The sequence below is a fragment of the Chaetura pelagica genome, unplaced genomic scaffold (genome assembly GCF_000747805.2).
Source record: "Chaetura pelagica isolate M959 unplaced genomic scaffold, ChaPel_1.0 scaffold115, whole genome shotgun sequence".
Classification (NCBI taxonomy): Eukaryota; Metazoa; Chordata; class Aves; order Apodiformes; family Apodidae; genus Chaetura; species Chaetura pelagica.
The window spans coordinates 3,052,599-3,071,370 of NW_009953761.1; the positions used below are offsets into that span (position 1 = coordinate 3,052,599).

General features: G+C 42.7%; 1 protein-coding gene across 1 annotated transcript in view; it reads left to right on the forward strand.

Annotated features, from left to right (window-relative positions):
* Positions 1-8,781, forward strand: part of OLFM4 (olfactomedin 4) — a 22,612-nt gene extending 13,831 nt beyond the window's left edge. Inside the window, exons 6-7 of the mRNA XM_010000880.1 lie at positions 1-53; positions 7,985-8,781. Of these exons, the coding sequence (XP_009999182.1) occupies positions 1-53; positions 7,985-8,781 (850 nt within the window). The remainder of the gene's footprint in view (positions 54-7,984) is intronic.
* Positions 8,782-18,772: the final 9,991 nt, after the last annotated feature.

Consider the following 18,772-nt stretch of genomic DNA (forward strand, 5'->3'; position numbering starts at 1 on the left):
AGAGTGTGAAGAGAGCACAAACAAAACTACAGTACCTCCCTATTTCCCACCAGGTAAATATTTCACTTGTATACAAGATAAAAAATCACAGTAAATGTACAGATTTCTCTTTGTTAATATTAAATACAATTGCAATGATATTACTTAGCTCTTGACAAATTGAGCCGACAGCTCCTAATGTTTCATCAACGGGTTCAAAAGGAAAATGAGGGCAGGAAACAAACTCTTCTAGATATTATCTGTTTTGAATTGGAAAAGGGGATAATCTTCCTCTCACCTGCAGTGTGAAAAGGGAATCTCTACTCCCTTTTCTTTTTCTTAAACAATTTTTTTTTTTTTTTAATGATGTGTTTTTTTCTGACCAGCTTTGATTTCTAATAATTCCTGTGAAAGTGACTTGTGTCATGGCAATTTTGCTCTAATGCTGCTTGGGAAATGCATGAGCAAAAGTTGCTGTAAAGCTGTTGATATGCAAGCTCAGGAAAGTAAGCTTGCATAAAGATTACATTTGCTTCACGGGCAAAGGATTTGTCTAAATCAGAAGGTCAAGAACCTTGGGGGGAAATTCTGGTCTCAGGGAAATAAGTGGGAACTTTATTACTGATTTCAATGGAACTAGGATTGCACCATTTTCTTAACTAGGAAAGGTTATGTTCTGCGGCTTAGATCAGTGGTTCCCAGAGAGAAGCTCATATAAAAGTAACAAGAGTCACAGAGCATGTGGTAATTAGTTTACAACTGGAATGATTTTTGTCTTGACAGTCTGTTCAGTTTTCAGTTTGAAAAATCGTACCATGAGGGAACCGTAGTCTGAGAAATTTTGGAAGCCAGATATGATACATCGGAGCAAACTGTTTAGGAAACACGAGTTTAGGTATGTCAGGTCAAGGACCTGCTTGCTTACAGACATGAGGATTTATCAAACTGTGTTGATCCCTTGAGAGTTTTATATACAGGGAGTTCCTTTTGACAGAGTATTGTAAAAGAGAAAGTGCACTGTTGTATACAATGCCTGGGGGAAAGATCCTGCTTTCTCACATAAGCCAGTGAGCAATCAGCTTGAAGAGCCCATAAAAAGGGAGGAGTCATGTCCTGCTTGCAAGAAGCACAGATTTGCACCTACCAGTGCTGACATCTCCTCACCTTTGAGTCAGCTAGTTCAAGCATCTTGTTGGAAAGGTGAAAGGCAGAAACACAAGTTTCCCTTAGGGTCAGTAGCATTTCCTACTGCTATCTCCTTAGGGCTTCATGGTGGTGTGGGTAGCTGCTGCACTTCTCAGGCAGGATGCACAAAATAGCACCTTGCCTGAGGGATCAGGCAGGAGAGAAGTCTGAAAAAAGAAAACCTGCATTGCAACATCTTAAGGCCACTCTCAGCTCCTTAAGGAAGGGCTTAAAATGAATGAAAAAAAAAATGGAAAAAGCAATGTTTTAGAAGTATTGGAAGGGCATCTTATTGATTTATTGAGGGTGATGGTGTGTGGAAAGAAACAAGCCTCTTTCTTTTCAAGCCTACAGCAAGACTTTTTTTCAGTGATACAGTACTGAGCTCTGGAACAAGAATAGTGTGTCCTTCCATGAGTGATGGAGGAAGGGGCTGCTCTTACATCTGGGTGGTTGGTGTGAACATCTGTGGGATATAGGCTCTTTCATGGAGTGGGAAAGAGAGGTCTGTGCTTCACAGTGCAGCTCTATGCAGGGGTAGGCAAGTCATGTCTAGAGCAGGATGATAGCTCTGGGATGGGTAAATGTGATTGTGGAAAAAGCAATGTTTTAGAAGTATTGGAAGGGCATCTTATTGATTTATTGAGGGTGATGGTGTGTGGAAAGAAACAAGCCTCTTTCTTTTCAAGCCTACAGCAAGACTTTTTTTCAGTGATACAGTACTGAGCTCTGGAACAAGAATAGTGTGTCCTTCCATGAGTGATGGAGGAAGGGGCTGCTCTTACATCTGGGTGGTTGGTGTGAACATCTGTGGGATATAGGCTCTTTCATGGAGTGGGAAAGAGAGGTCTGTGCTTCACAGTGCAGCTCTATGCAGGGGTAGGCAAGTCATGTCTAGAGCAGGATGATAGCTCTGGGATGGGTAAATGTGATTGCATAGAATTGTGACCATAATAGACTTATTTAGCATTGTTTTTCAGGGCATGGCTGGGATTTGGATAGAGTTTATCTGGAACAAAATTGTATTGTTTTAGTATTGTCTTATTGCTGACTGGTGTGTCAGGTAGCTCAGGCACCTTTGCATGTCACTGCATTGTGTGGGAACTATGGAGCAGAAAATAACCTAGAAGGCCAAAACCCCAGGTGGTACAAACAACGATAGCTCCATTGATTTCCAGAGAATTACCACCACTGACGTCAGCTGGGGACCTCCTCAGGGGTTGTCTGTGGATTTATCTCCTGCCCACTGCAATGGGAACCCTGGAGGGGTTGGAGGATGTGTGTGGGTGTATTGTCACAGCCACCTTTAGGGTGAGAGTTGTCTCTGATTCTAGCACAAAAGACTGACTGAATGACTGTGAAGGGCTGGCAAGTTTCCTGCCAGCTGGGGAATGCCAACTATGCAGATAACCCAGGTGTTACAGTAGGCTCAGATCCCTGCTAAACCAAGGGTTGGCAGGAGCTGAATGTGTGTGCCTGGTGGGGAGTAAATGTTCTCTAGGCAGAGAACTTTGTAGAACAAGTACATGTCCTGCAGACTGTATCTGAAAACAAGTAGTAGTAGGAAGATATTGCTTGGGGAGATGGAGTAAGCATGTGAGAGAGCTGCGTTTCCTAGATGGTCATTTTGGAGGCTTTGCATGGATGCTCACACCTAGGCCTCTGAAACTCTCAAGCACTCATTTATGCATTTGAACACCACTTCCATACGTTCTCTCTGCAAGCCTGAATGCCTTGAATTCCTGCCAAACCATTTGGCTTTGCCCTGCTTTTAGTTCATATTATATTTATAATGTTTGTATTAATCTGACTCTTTGTCCTGTTTTCAGACTGCGTTTCTTTCCCCCATCATCCTCTCTCCTGCATATTTTGGGCAGGCAACATGAACTAGAGAGATCTTAGCTAATCCCCAAGCTATCTAAGACCACGAGTCTAAAGGCAAGTTTAATTAAAGCTTCTTGCTTCTCAGTGACGTAATACACAGCCCCTCTGACTGTTCCTGAAGGCTTTTGCTGCTGTATTTCTCAGAGTGAGCAGGCCAGTTCTCAAAAGACATATCAGAAAGAAATCACTGGTCTCCATTTGCCTTTCTCTCCAACTGGAGAGATGGGTGACTCTGCAGCAGATTCTTTGTTGTATCTCACTGAAAGGATCTGAGAGGGAACAGGGAGAAGTGAGTCAGATGAAGCTCTCAAAGAAGGAAGGAAGGAAGGAAGGAAGGAAGGAAGGAAGGAAGGAAGGAGCAAAGCGTGTTTTTATGGCTTTTATACATTAAGAAATTAAGGATTTCAAGTTAGTGTTGGAGATGTCTCAGTAAGAGGAAGACCTGGTGTAGCCTAATACTGAATCCTGCTGACGTCTTACAGTGATTTCATCATATGTTTCACCTCCTATGTAGCCAAGATGTTTGTGTTTTTTGAGTGTTTTGGGCTGTGTTTTGAAATAAGTATGTCCATACACAAAGACAGAGACATGCCTACAGACATCTGAAGAAACCCGGCCAGTGCTTCCCCTCTAGGACTGTTTCAATTGCATGCAGATGCAGATGTCAGCCTGTGTCTGTGCCCCGTGATACTGGTGGTGACTGAAGATGTCTGTGTGGGTCTTCCTATGTCAGTGAGACAGTAGGAACAAAGATGAGCCTTTCCCTGAGCAGCTGTCTCTTGTGTCTCAAGTCGTAGTAAGGCTGGTAGCAGCTCATGTGTCTGGATGCAGTGGTTTCTCTAATGGGAGAGGAGGATGCACATCTGGTACTTGGGAGCACGTATCAGAGTGTAGCATCAGTCCGGTCTCTGTGTCCCTCATGGGAGTTCCTTTAAAGATAGGTCCCACCTTCTCTTGTGATCTTCAGCTGCACAGGCAAATGCTGGTCCCTTGTTTGATCCAATGCAGTTGCTTGGGCAGAGCAGGCTGCTGGAGTCCTTTTGGCACCTTTATTGTTGGAGTGAGAAGCTGATGTGCTCCATGAGTGCTTCAGAGTGAAGTGGGTGAACCAAAACCCAGTGGGATGTGTCTCACGCTCAGTTTGGCAGCCCATCCAGCAAGCAAGTCAAGTTCCCTGCAGTCCTGACAATTAAGTTTGAATTCCTTTTCTGATGAATCAGAAGGATTAGTAAATAACTGAGCTAAGATATTGGTTCTTTATGCAGGGTGAGGGAGAAGCATGTGTGCATGTACCTGTGTTAATCCTCCTCTTGCCTATTTGCTACATAAGCAAGAAACAAAGAAAGTAAAAAATACCAGAATGTCATTTATTGGTGGCCTAAAACAGTGGAAAAAGGAGTTAAAAACTTGAAAGTTTGAATAATGCATATGGATTTATTTCAAGTGCCTTCTAATATTTACAAAATTACATGACATTTTGTTTCCTTTATGCATTTTTTCCCCCACAAGATCCAGACAGGGAGGCAAGTTTAGATTAAATAAATAACAATGAATTCTTCTGAACCCATGCAGAAGACAGATCACCCCCTGACTACCACAGAGATTTTTGGTAAAAAAATAAATCTGGGAGAGTTTTCAAGGAAATCAAAATCAAGCACACTCTATAGAAACCTCAGACAATTTTTGATGTCATTAAAACTGAACATGCTTCTAACTTTATTTTAATAATTCATTGTTTCATAAATAAAAACCAAACAAGTGTTCAGCAGAGAGCTCTCTTTAAGGGAATAAATAATAATTTATTATTTCTTTTGTAAAAAAGGTCTCTCTGCTGAACACACGTTTGTTTTTTATTTATGAAACAATGTATGAATTATTAAAATAAATCTGGAATTGTGTTCTGCTTAATGACATAGAAAATTATTTGAGGTTGCATATAGATGAGCTTAGCAGTGCTTCACTACCTGCAAGCTTCAACGCTATATTTTTCCAAGGAAAGCAAGAGTTTAGAGCACATAATAACCATTTAATTCTGGGACAAGTTTATTGTGATTTAAGCATGGTGATATATTCAGTGTGTCACCAGCTTGGAAGAAACTCTCATGCCAGAAGTAACAATACTTAATAGAAATATAAGAAAAAACCCCAACAAAGCAGTTCTAATTGGTTTATGGAGTATTGCACTGTCTGCCTTAGTTTTCTTCCTTTGCACGAGCTGAGGTGTAAGCACCTCCAAAGGTTGGTTTCTGTGGCGAGTGCTGAGGCCACGTTCCTAGCCACCCTATATGCTGTTCCACAAGATGCAGCCTGGCCAGCCATACAGCAGTGCCTTCCTTGTGTGCTATATTTGGAAATGAGGTTTCTGCTCCAGGGCCTCCTCCTTGGTAAAGCACTTAAGTGCATGCTTAAATGCTCATCTGCTCTGAGCCAGGAATGCTGAATGCTGCAATTGTTGGTGGCGTGGAAGGAAGCAGCGTTCCACTGCGGTCAGCCCATGTTTTGGCCGCTTCTTGCGGATTCTTTCGCAGGATACAAATGGGACTGGGGGAGGAGATGGGGCTGTTCACAACTTGAATCATCTTCTCTGCCATAAGTGGGGCACTCGGTGGTGCAGAACTGCTCCCATGGGCAATGGTGACCCCAAGGAATTTGTTAATTTGGCCTGGGAACACGAAGATATAGCTCAGTATATTGATTTATATTCAATATAAAGATGCTTCCCACCTTCCTCACAGAAGTTGAGATGAAGCTGCAGGTGAGTCACATGTCCCTGAAATCACCAGTGCAAGACAACACTAGACACAACACTAGAGAGGTGAAGGTATTACGTAGTGGAAGGAGAGAAATACACTTTGAGAAAGGAGGAGACATGGAGAGCTTTGCTGCCCAAATTGACTTTATACATTGGCACAAATATTGCCCTCTTGCTTGGACATGTCTAACATTCAGGCCACAGGTCATCTTGTACCAGGGGCAGAGCACCTTCCTCCTAAGCAAACCAGATCAGACTATTTCTCTGTGTTTGCAACGGTCCATTTTTCACTAGATATATGGTTTCCCAGTCTTTTTCCAAGTGGAGTATTTCATATTGGTCTGTCTCCACGCTTCCCGCTATCTGTGGGATAGACTAGGGTGCCTTTGATCACAAGATACCTCCTAGGCTTTTTCTGTCAGTGGCTGGGAGTTTTTGATTCAGGTCTTTAAGTGTTGCCTGGCCTTGCTTAGGGGTGGACAGATTTGAAGGCAAAAGGTAAATTCTCTTTTGGTTATTTCTCCTTCTTTGTGCTAAGACACAGGTTATTTCTGTGCTAGACATTCCTCCATATTGACTGAGCATATGAACAGCTATTCTTTTCATACAGGCTGTAAGCAACCATGACATGGCACCTACACAAAGTGTTAAATCCTCAAAAGATAAGTTTAATTTTCATCATTGACACCATAGCTGGTGGCTCACAGAGTTCCTGTGGTGAGGAAAGTATTATTAATATCAAAGAGTTGTGGCCATAGTTTATCCATTAATTTGACATTTGATATTTGGGACTATTAATATTATACTCCATCTTTAATAAGGAAGACTCTCTAGTGGGTAGAGCACCCCACTGAATTGAGAAACACTGGAGTGCCACTAAGATGTGTGAGCTAATGCCAGTCACTTGATATCTTCTGTCTCCATTACCTCAAGTGAACAGATCCTTAGGATGAAAAATCTGGGATACTTCTTTGACAGTAATAAAAAAAGCTAATGTTTAAATTTGGAAAAAAGCATGCTGTTTTTTTGCCAGTGGCAACTTCAGACTCATTAGAGGCCCAAGGGTATTTATAAGTAGAGGATTTTTTCCACCAGTGACTTGTTGAGTTGAGAATTTATCAGGAAACAGGAACGTCATGGACATTTAACATGAGTAAAGGGAAAGTATTTCTCGTATCTGAATTCATTTGGACTGTTTTGTTCCAAAGAGTTTTCATCATAACTGAATGTTCATTTCATTTTGTTGTTTGCTCTTAGAAAGTATGGAGAAAAATTCTACTCGGCCCAGCAGCACATTTTGAAAAGTGTTCCGTAGGTACAAAAAGATGAAGGTTTTGGTTAACAAAATTTTTAAAAAAGAATAAAAAAAGACTTTTACATGATCCTGAAAATGGCTTACTAGTCAATATGTGGAAAATGGAGCTGTTCTGGTTCAGCTTGAGGTCATACTCTCTTTAGAGTTCTCACGTGTCTCACATGAAAACTTGGAGTAATACCTGTCTACGTTTCCTCAGCTGTGATTGTTGCTGTCTGCAGAATTCTTTGAGAACCTGAGGTGGAAGGCACCATGTGGCTGTGACACACTGTTGTAAAGCTGTGGCTCTGACAGCAGAATGCTAGTCTGAAATGTGACTCTGGATTGACTTCTGCTGCTGCTCCTTCTTTCCCTTCCTCAGTGAAATACACAGAAATCAGATGCTCTTCTTTCTTCCTTGTCTTCTATGGTCTTATTTCCACTGAGGTAGAAAATAACCTCAAATGCTTCTGAAATTGTAGTTTCCAAAGGATTTCTTAGTGCATCAGGCTGACATGCATCAAATGGAAAGAAAAAGAAGTCTGCCCCTTGTCTGGAACAGCGCAGTGAGCATTAATTTTCTCTGAATTACTCCTGACTGAGGATGGATCTTTTCTACCCCCCCTGCTCCCACCCCCAAAATAGCTATAATAACATATACTTTTTTTTATTTTTAAACTAACTTTCTGAGTTAACTTGGAACATGTACTGACATCCAGTTGCTGACCTTGGCCAAAAATGAGCCTTTTACACATGATGTTACACACTTATGTCTGTGTTTTTACCACAAAGTTAAATCCTAGTAAGCACACTCTAGAGGCTGCAGTATGCAAAACCTCTGTCCTAGTGATGTTGTTTGCAAAACCTGTTTGTTTTCTCTGTAATTGCAGGAAGCTGTATTCACCGTGGACTGCTGAATATTAGCCAGCCCTATATTGCAAAGCTGAACTGGAGAGGCTTTTCTTACAAATATGGTTCCTGGGGTAGAGATTACTCTCCTTCTGACCCAGAGAAGGAAGTGTATTGGGTTGCACCATTGAACACGGATGCGAGATACTTGGAATACTACAGAATTTATGCTTCCTTTGAAGATTTGCTCCTGTTTAAACCTTTGTATGAAAGTAGAATAACATATGGGGAAGGAAGTGGTGCTGCCCTTTATAATAATTTTTTGTACTATAATGCTGCTTATAGTACAAAATATATGGTGAAGCATAATATAAAAACAAACAGCATGGTTTTGAGAAAGGAACTTCCAGATGCTGTTACTGGTAACCGTTTCTCTTATGCAGGTGTATCATGGCAAGCTATAGATTTTGCTGTGGATGAAAGTGGATTGTGGGTAATATATTCAACAGAAAATAGCATGGGCAACATTGTGATTAGCAAACTCAATGAGACCACACTTGATGTGCTAAATACTTGGCAGACCAGACAGTACAAGCCATCTGTTTCCAATGCTTTCATGGTATGTGGTGTTCTATATGCCACAAGGCCAATGAACACTAGGAAAGAAGAAATCTTCTACATGTATGACACGAGTACTGGCCAAGAAGGTAGGATTAGTGTCATTATGGATAAAAAATTGGATACAATCCAGAGTATTGATTATAGCCCCACAGATCAGAAACTGTATGTTTACAATGATGGTTACCTTCTCAGTTATGATGTCACCTTTCAACCTTAGTATCTCTGTGATGTAATCATGCTATAAAACTGGCAGCAACTAACATGACAGATCCACATTTAGACAATGCTATTGCCAGTTTAGGGTTCATCTGGTTTCATGTACTCTGTCTGTGGCTTTTATATCTATTACTTACACTCTTCAGAGGAATTGCCCACTCTGATTAGTAGTACTGCTGGCAGCAGTGTTTGGCAGTACTGCATTCTTCAGGTTTTGATTGGTGTTTGTTGGTGCTTGGTGCTTTACAATTATCCTGCCTCTAAGGGTAGATTTACTGCATAGATTTAGTGTATTTTGTTCACAGAAATTGATAGGCACAGCCTATTTACTGGCCAAGAAGCTAATTACCCACTGATGTGCATTTGCCAGTGTAACACTGGCAAGGCACCCAGAAACTGTGTTTCTAGTGATCTTCATCAGAGTGAATTGATGGCCTCAGATAAATCAATCAAAGGGTTAAAATAATGTAGGAAATAGACTTGGTTGAAATACAGAACCCATTTTTTTTTAGGCACTAGTTCTAGTATCTGACTCAAGGCTTCAGAGAGGAAGGCAGAAATGCACTTTGCTGTTTGCAGCCCTGTCATGGGTAGAGGAGAGAACGCACCAGGACAGTCACAGAGCTCACTGCCCTTGCAGTCACTGGTGCACTGAGATAGCTGCCCTGTGACCCCACCCTTGGCTGCCTGCCCTCACCTCAGCCCTCCCTCAAGCTGCCACAGCACCAGACTGGCTTCCCAGAGTGAGTACAGGGGCAAAACTTGCAGCAGGGCTTTTGCTGACTTTCTGTCTGTACCACTCTGTTGCACTTTGTGATGCCCTGTGCCTAGATCTGGCCTTACAAATGGTCTCATTGCAATCTAGCCATGTTGTGTGGTCATGATGGCTCCATTTTCCTGGCAGTACAGTGCAAGAAACATTGTTTTCCTTTCCTTTATGCTCTTGTAAGTTGATATAAATCCTCTCATTTATTTTATTGGCCTTGGGTGGCTTTTAGGTATATACCATGCATTGCTATAGAATGACAGTCATGTTATTCAATGTGCCCCTATTGAGCATTTTTGCCATTCTGTAATTAGATTCCTGAGAGACTTGTTAGTGTAGGGTCCAGTTTGTTCCTTGGGTAATTCTGTCTTACAGCAAAGTAAGAGGCCTTGTGGAAAATAAAAGTCTGGTCAAACTTGCTGGATATATGTATGTGTGTGTGGTTGTTTGTTTTTAAATGGGTATTGTGTAATCATTTTTGAGTGTGTGCACTGTGTCAATGTCTTACCTTCAGTATGTCAGCAGGCTAAAATACTGAATTCAGGGCTCCACAATGATGAAGAAAGCAGCTCATAGTTCATTTTCTTCTGTTATCTGTGCAGTCACTTCTGTGTCCTTTGATAATCAAAATTAATGCATATGCAAATTATTGTTTTTGTTGTAATAAAAACTATTTCAAAGAATCTACCTTGTGCTATAGAGTCATGTAAAGCTGTTTGTGACAAGTAGGTGACTTCTGGGATGCAACGAGAAGCCAGGGCACCAAATGTTTGAAACAGGATCATTGCACTTACTTGGGCTCCATGTGCTTAAACAGCTCTGGCAACAAGGCAAAGGTGTGAATCAGTATGTCAAAAAGTACATAAGAGAAGCTTTATTTCCTCACACAGAAGTATGTTAGCTGGTTAGGGTAACCAGCTATTTCTCCACCAAGCTGAGGTGTTACTGAAGACATTGAAAGCTGATGAACTGATGACATGTTTGGAAGCCAGGTGCTGCCACTTACCAGGTATTAGCATCTGTTTCTTGGAAATCTTGTGAAATGAATTTGAAAACCATGGAGGCACTGGTGCAGTAATCTCATTGGTCAGCACAGGCAGGGCTACTCTGAATAATTTGTGACAACTCATGTGAGGATTTGGCTGAAAAAGGAAGAAGAATATGTGAAAAACTCTTTTTCTGTCTTTATTTGTGTATGTGTCCTGGAAGGTGAGCAGCTCTGCAGTTATTGAGAAATGCTGTCAACATGGGTCTTGAGGCTCTTTAGCTCATTAGGGAGGGAGTTGATGCTGACGGTTCAGATTACCGCACCAATGTCTCCTTGGTTTTGAAATTCATGTATGTGATCAATTCTGATGAATTGCCTGTAATTCTCAAGTCCATCCTGGGAACAGGTCCTTGTGGTCTAGCTTTCTCCCCTTTGGAAACAGCAGGCAGCCTGGACTGGAGGCCTCCATGGTGGTGGTGGAGGTGGGGATGCCATAGTTACTCACCATGCTTGGTTGCAGTGTGGCCTAGACCCTGTGTAACCTGGAACTGGGCTCCAGTGGACCCCACTGAGGTGGGAAGATAGTGGCAGTGGCCATCTTTTCAGGGTACTACACAATGTCACTGCAGAGAAGATAAAACACAATTAAGTTAGACCTTGGTAGTTCAGTACCACTAGGAAAGCAGAAACATCCCTGCATTTACAAAAGCTTGATGTATTTTGTGTGATGGGGTTGGGTCAGGTTGTTTCTGTCCTGGTCAGGCAGAGCTTGTTCTTTGATTTTTGTTCTGTGGTAATATTTCTCAGGCAGCTGGTACCAGGGTGCAGCAGAGGCTCCTCTGGGGCTTTATCAAGGCAGGTCCTGGCAGCCAGAGCCTGTCACCTCAGTGAGGAATGGGGCAGCCAGGGGGATACCAGGGCAGCCCCAGCCCTAAGCATTGGGAATCTTTCTGTGGGGAGCTGGACATAGCCCAGCTGCAACATCTCTGGGTCAGGGGCTGACAGCCTGGGTGGGTGACATCAGGTCCTGGGCAGGGTGGGTGCCCAGGAGAGTGGAGAGGGTGGGCAGTGAGGGACATAAGTGCCCCTGGGACCCTGGTAGCTGGCAGTGCTTCTGTTAGCATTATAAGAGGCTTTGCAGATTTGTAGAAAGACTGTTGCCCTTTTAAAAACAGAAAAATAAAGGCATAAAATGACTATATTTCAGCTCTTGGCCTATTGATTTGGCATCTCCCCGTGGAGGTTCTGGGGTATATAAACAGTATTGAACATATATAGTACGTGCCACAGAGCCCAAAGCAGAGGACATCTATCTGAGAGGTGACAAAGGGAACTGTAGTACAGGGACTTCAATGTAATTTTGTTGATGAATGGTTTTCACACCACCTAACTCGAGGCACCTGAGCTGGGAGACTTGGCTCTGATCTTTGCAATGATTGCATGTGGTGAGAGAGGGACCTTCTTGCAAAGGGGCACTTCAAGAGAAGGGGTTAATACATCTTTTCACTTCTTGCCTTAGACTTGTGCTCTCAGGTCTTGGATGAAGGTGATTCAGTAGAGCTGGTTGTTAAAAATTAAAGCATGTTCTTGAGCTGCCCATGGCACACAACACTGGGCAAGCTTTACTTTCCATCCCTGTTCCCCCTCTCCTGTATCTGGTGCTGCATTTTCTTTGGTTGGGGATTATTTCTTTCTCACCTTCCTCTTTGAACATAGAGAAGACTTCACCCACATGCTTCCCAAGATGGGCTGTGACTGGTTTCATGACTCCACACCATTTCTTGACGTGGCTTTTGCCTGTGGTGACATAAGTTTCACTTTGACCCTTTTTACCCAGGCTTTCCTGATACTTGTTGATCTCATTCCTCCTGGTCTGTTCACAGTGCAGTGACAAATTAATCCTTTTTTTGCCTTTTACAGTCCTTTTTGGTGACACCCTCACTTAAAAAAGTTAGATACAAACTCTTTCCTCTCAGCAACTGTGTTTACCGGAGCTTCCCTGCTTTGCTGCCTAAGTGATGCCAATCTCCTTCATTGTCCTATTCCCTTGACACATACCCTTCCCTTTATCCCACACCGACTCTTTTCTCTGGGATGCCCTCTCCAAACAGATCTGTCAGCCTCCCTGGGCTCCTCCAAATTTTTCATTGATTTCTTTGTGGATCTCTTGATAAATTGCCAAGTGACTACAGCTAACTTGTTGCCTTCAGTAGGAGACTCATATTTATTTGCATCATGTATTCAATTATCTGGCACGGGAGAGCATAAAGCTGGCACATATAAATTCTCTTATTATCCATTGCCCTATGTGCCTACCTCACTCTTCATTACATTAACTTGTTGTGTCTTATCTTAAATGGAGTATGTTCTGATAGGAAAATACCTGTCTTCTGTTTTGGGGTAGTACAGCACCTAGCACAATGGGCTGCTCCTAGCTTCCTCCTCTCTCTTAGGTGCTTCTGAGCAACAAACAATGAAGAGCTAGAAGAGCTGGCCAGAGATTGTTGCTTGCATCTGTGTTTTTGTCTGAATTTTCATGCCTGCTGCTACGTGTGCTGCATATAAATTTTCTTTGGAAAGCAGGCAAACAATATGCTTCCAGACAACTCTGTAAACATTCTGTTGGAAATTGTTTCAGTAGCTATGTGCATATTATGTAGCTAAAATGCATCCCTAAATTTGTACCATGTGGGGTAGCCTCACTTCTCCTCCTGTAAATATTTGATTTCTTTCCTCTCTTCCTTTGGGTTTTTGTGACTGCACAGCAGTTCCTCCCTGAAAGCCAGAGACCAACGGCACAAGTGTGCACCACACACAGAGCATGCAGCCATGATCTTTTCATGCTGCCAGACAACCTGTGATTTTGTGGGACTAAGAGTTCTTTTAATAGGACAAAATGTTTTCTTTGTAGCTGTGCTGGGTTTGGAGAAATGAGAATTAAGGAATCACAACATTATGGTTTGTAAGAGCAAGCAAGTGTGAGGGCGAATGCGTGTGTCTAGCAGGAATCCTCTCTTCCCCTCTGCTTGCTGGGTTGTTGCCAGTTTGCAAGCTGTTAGCCACATACAGAGAAGCAAAGGAAGTGAGGGAAGCTGCATGGGCAACTGTTCTTTCGAGCCTTTAGGGAATGGCTCCTGCCACTGGCCTGCATTCTCCAGGACAGTTGGGCTGTACTTGGCCTTGGGCCATGGCTGAGAGCAAATCTGTCTTTAAACCATTGCTCTTCTCCAGCAATCAGGCCAGAAGGTGGTGGCCCAGTCCCCAACTCCTCAGCAGTTCTCAAACTTCTTGATCTTCTGCCTCTTAAATGTGATTCTGAGTGAGCACTGGGACACAGCCATATCCAACATACATCTCTCTGCCTTTGGCATGTGTCTTATACTGGAGAGGGGAAGAGATGGATGACACTGCTATACAGCTAGTGGAGCCACCTGTGGCAGAAGTTGTCACTGGAAAAAGACATCTGAGTGCACTGTATTTGGTTGGCACTGTGCAGAAGAGGGACAGAATCCTAAGGTCTCTTTGTCCACCTCTCTGCTTTAAGGCATGATCATGTATGTCTGAGCTGCCCTGGACATCTGTTTGTCTAATCTGTTCTTTAAAACTTTTAACGATGGAGATCTTGCAATCTCCCTGCGTGGCCTTGTTGAGCACTTACCTACCCTCACAACTAGGAAGTTTTTCATAAACCTTCTCTTTTGCAAATTAAGTGGATTTAAGAAGATAAGCATGATTATGTTGCTGAGACCAAAGACTCAGCTGCCACAGCATCCTTTACGTAACACTGGGCAACAGCAGAGGCTTCAGAGAAGTGTATAGGAGCAGGGCAAGGATGTGGTGATAATCCTGCCACTACAATTCCTTAGCCTCAAGTCTGGGAATGTTTTCTTGGTCTCTCTGCAACAAATTTAAAGCACAGTAAACTCTCATCTCTGTGAGAACCATTTGTGTAGTGGAAAATTATTTTCACATTTCTACAATATTTTCTCTTTTCTAGATACAGGAAGCCCAGACTCCCATCCCTCCCTCCTAGTTCAAGTTTTCTAAACCTTGTAAAATTTGTCCTGATCTCTCCTTTCAGTTGACCTACAACTGTTTTAATCATCGTTGAGGAGAGTGGACTTGTTACCTGTAAATATCACATATAAAAATTTGAACTGGAACCACCTCTTCTATTGGTGATAGGTTTGGGCCCCATCTGGTTTGAAAGGAAAATACTAAGGACACAGAAAGAAAATAAACAAGAAGGAGGTTAACACCCAAGTCCAAACAAGTTTCCTGAACATGGAGAGTCCCATGGTCTGCCTCCAGTATCTAATGTTTATGAATAGTGTGCATGATATACATAAACTGTCTAAGATACGGTAGCCAGCACTGGGATTTCTTCTTCATCCGAGAGGCATAGAAGAACTGTGCTGTCATTATCCCTCCAGCTCCAGGGATATCTCATACCTACTTGCATAATTATGGACTTTTCAGAAGAGGGACAGAGAATTTGCACCCAAACCCTACACCCCAGCACCTGTATTATTCCCTGCTGAGGCTGAAATGAGAGTTGAGGGCTATATGAATTTGTCCATGATTTGATTCTTAATCCTGGTGTTGCAGTGGCAACTAACTAGGAGATTTTAGGGTATTTTTGCATTTTCTTCTGGTTGCCTCAGTGCATCAGTCATTCTGCATCTTCCTCTTAGAAGCTCAAGTCTCTCACTGACTTTCATGGGGAACTGAGGTTACATCTATGCCCTGTGGTGCAACTCCTTACACATGAGTGCTGGCCCTAAGCCAAGGTGATGTAAAGCTGCCAGTGCCTCTTGGACCAAAGACAGAAGTATCTTTGCCATCTTTCATTTGGCAGTATAGACAGCTTCTTTAAACTGAAAAAAAACAGGACAGCTGTTTTAGCACTTTCCTAACATGAGCACTTGGCTTGCAGGCTATGCTAACGTGACTAACTTGCTTCCAGAGCACATGTGCTGAGCCACAGAAATGACCCAGCTTGTTTAGAAACACCTGACCAACTGTCTGTGCAGTGCTGTGGGGGTACACCAGCAGGCACTTTCCTCAGTTCTGGGAACTCTGCAACTGGACATGGAAATGCCTTCTGTGCCTTTACCTAGCAAGGTGTGGCTTTCTTTCTCATTGGGTTCTCTAGTTAATTTTATGTACTTCTGTGTGACTCAGTTACTTAGCTCCTGATCTGTAATCAGGGCGGGCCAAAGAAGACTCTGGAAAGACTGAGGCAATGGAGGATTGCTGCCCTTGCCTGTGTGATAGAAGAGCAGTGTTTGAAAGACTGGCATAAAAGAAGTCAGGTTCTTGATGTTTCTGTGGGAAGCACATACATAAGCTGCACAAATCATTACCATCCATATTATGAACAGACCCCAGAGCATTAACTTGTTCTATTAGTTGCCTATGCTGGAAGTACTGTTTACGTTAGCAAAGCTGAGGTAAAAATCCTTCTTATGCATAATGCAGGACATTTTATATATTTGACAGGAAGGCAATTTGAAACATTTTGAATGGAAACATTTTCTGCTAAATCTTTTTATTGTGATGAAAAATACATCCAAGAAACAGTGATGTTAGAATGCTGGGTCTCTGGAACTCAGGAAAGTCTGGAGTGATCAAATGCACCTTGATTTAACATTTACTTCATCTCTCTTTTTGGTATTTTTTAAAGCGGCAAGAGAATTGTTTGGCTTTTTAAATGGGAATAATATTAGTTAGCTCTTTTGTATAGTATCTTTCATCTGTGGGCCATAGAATCTTTCTCTAACGGTAGTTTAGCATGGAAACCTCAATGTGAAGAAGGGGAAGACACTAATACACCTCAATGCTAAATTCCATGCCTTTATAAAAAGGGAAGGAGCAAAAGTCAGCGAGAAGTTGTGAAAGATCTGTGTCTGCAAAGCATTCCTTTCACAACTCCCCCCCCTTGAGGAATATGCAGCTTTTCAGAATGGAAGAACAGTCAGGTTTCTGTAGGTCAGTAAAAGGGTGTACATCTGGGCTTTTGGCTCTGTGCTGACTATTGGGGTCTTTTAACTTCCAGCAGTCTGACTCCCTTAAAAACTTGGGGGTGCAGTCTGTGCATCTTGGTGCTACACCCTGCCATGCAGGACAGAAACCAGGATGGGGACTGATACTGCTTGTGGCATTGTTAGTTCCTCCTGGGATTTCTTAGTGCAAATCTTTGGGAACCGGATTATGTTTTGGAAGTGATTCTTTGATGTCTTCTTATTGAGAGCCTGAAGGCTTTAACTTTATGTCTGTTCTCTGTGGCAGATGTGAAGTATTTTCTCTTTTCGCCAGCTCAACCTAATGTCTACTTTTTCCTTTGTATTGCCAGTAAGAGAAATGTCCCAGAGAGATTCAGAGGTGTGTCTGCAGGAACAAAAACAGGCTTAAGAAAGGTGGCAATTATTTTTCTTATTCTGATCTTCTGGAGAGACATCCAGAATCTGGGGTGATGGTCACAGCATAAGAACATCAAGACACAAGAAAGAACTTTGGTTGATTTTTAGTTTTATCCATTGTTAACTCTTTATGTTTCCATATGGAGAAATATGAGCAAGGAACTTAGTTCTGTTGCAAAGCAGCTTTCCTAAAAGCATTTTAATATAGTAAGATTCATAAATCAATGACTTTTTAAGTGCACCCATCTACCTTCTGGAAATGGAATTGTAGATTCATAAGCAGATCACAAAAATGTATTCTTGCAATCTTCCCCAAAATAACTGGCATAAGGGAAATAGGTTTGAATCCAAATGGCACAGACTGACAGTAGTTCATACTGATGAGAATTCCCAGTTCTTTTATAGCTAAGTGTGCTGATTTGGTTTGGTGGGATTTTTGGTAGTGGAGGAAGGGCCCCAGGAGCAGCTCCAGTAAGAAGCTGAGAAGCTCCCCCTGCTCCAAAACCAGTCAAGGAACCATTAGAGGGACAATAGATGCACCTCAGTGATTAACATACAAAAGAACTGATATAACACCTGAGCCCTTAGAGAAAAAAGAAGAGCTGTGCTGCAGAGGTGAAAGGCAGTGCTGGGGTGAAGATCCTGGTGGTTGGTGAGGAAGAAGCGAAGGTGCCCAAGCAGAAGTTTCCCTGCAACCCAAGGAGAGATGGCAGCTGTCTCCCTGCACTCCTGGAGGAACGTGGTGGAACGTTCCCTGAAGATGCCAGGAGGGGTGAACTTGTCCAGTGGACTTGGATTTTGTGGCCAGAGGATTCTGTGGCCAGTGGACTCTGATTATGCAGCTGTGGAAGAACCCTGAGCCAGGGCAGGTGACCCAAAGCAGCCGTGACTCTGTGGGAAGCCCAGGCTGGAGCAGATCCGGACCTTGTGGGAAGGACTCATGAAGGAGAGGTTCATGGAGGACGCTCTCCCATGGGAGGGACCCCGTGGAGAAGCAGGGAAGGACTGTAAGGAATCCTTCTTCCTGAGGAGGAAGGAGCAGCAGGAACCACCAGCCTGTGAACTGACTCTGAACCCCATCCCCTGTCCCCCTGTGCTGCTGGGGGGAAGGAGGGAGAGAAACTGGGAAGAAAGTAATTTGGGTTTGGGAAGAAGGGAGGTTTAGGAGTAACATACGCAAGCCCTGCTCTTTGTGTTGTCTGTGTCCTGTGTGTGTTTGATTAGTGTGAAATTTAAGTATTATTTTTTCCCCAAGTTGAGTCTGTTTTGCCGGGGACCTTAATTGGTGAAGAACCCTCCTTGTCCTTTGTTAATAGAGTAGAACTTCTCTTAGTCCGTCATTTCAGTTTCCAGCATGAGGATTTCTGTCACTCACAGGCAGGTTATGGAAACACTTTTCTGCAGCTTTGGAAACTGAGTTCCATATGAAATGTATCTGGAAAACATGAGCTAGATTTTTTTCTACTGCCAGCCTTCGGCAGGGTTTTGAACAGGATGTCCTATGTGATGTGCCCGAGGCAATCTGCAGATATTAACAGGATAAAAGTGAAAGCTGTAAATAGAGGGATATTACCAAAGCAGAGAAAAGGGGTTTGAATGTCTTGGCTTCGAAAGGATTTGGAAATGAACAAATAATGAGGACAGATTGCAAGGTTTCTGGACTCAATCTTCAAGAGAGATAAGGCATGACCAAAATTTCCTAGCACTTGAATATTTTTTAAAATAAAATTTAGCGCCTTTTCCTTTAAATAAAAAAATGTGTGTTTACAGCTTGTAAAATATATTCACAATGTACTTTTGGCCAAGAGTCGTTTTG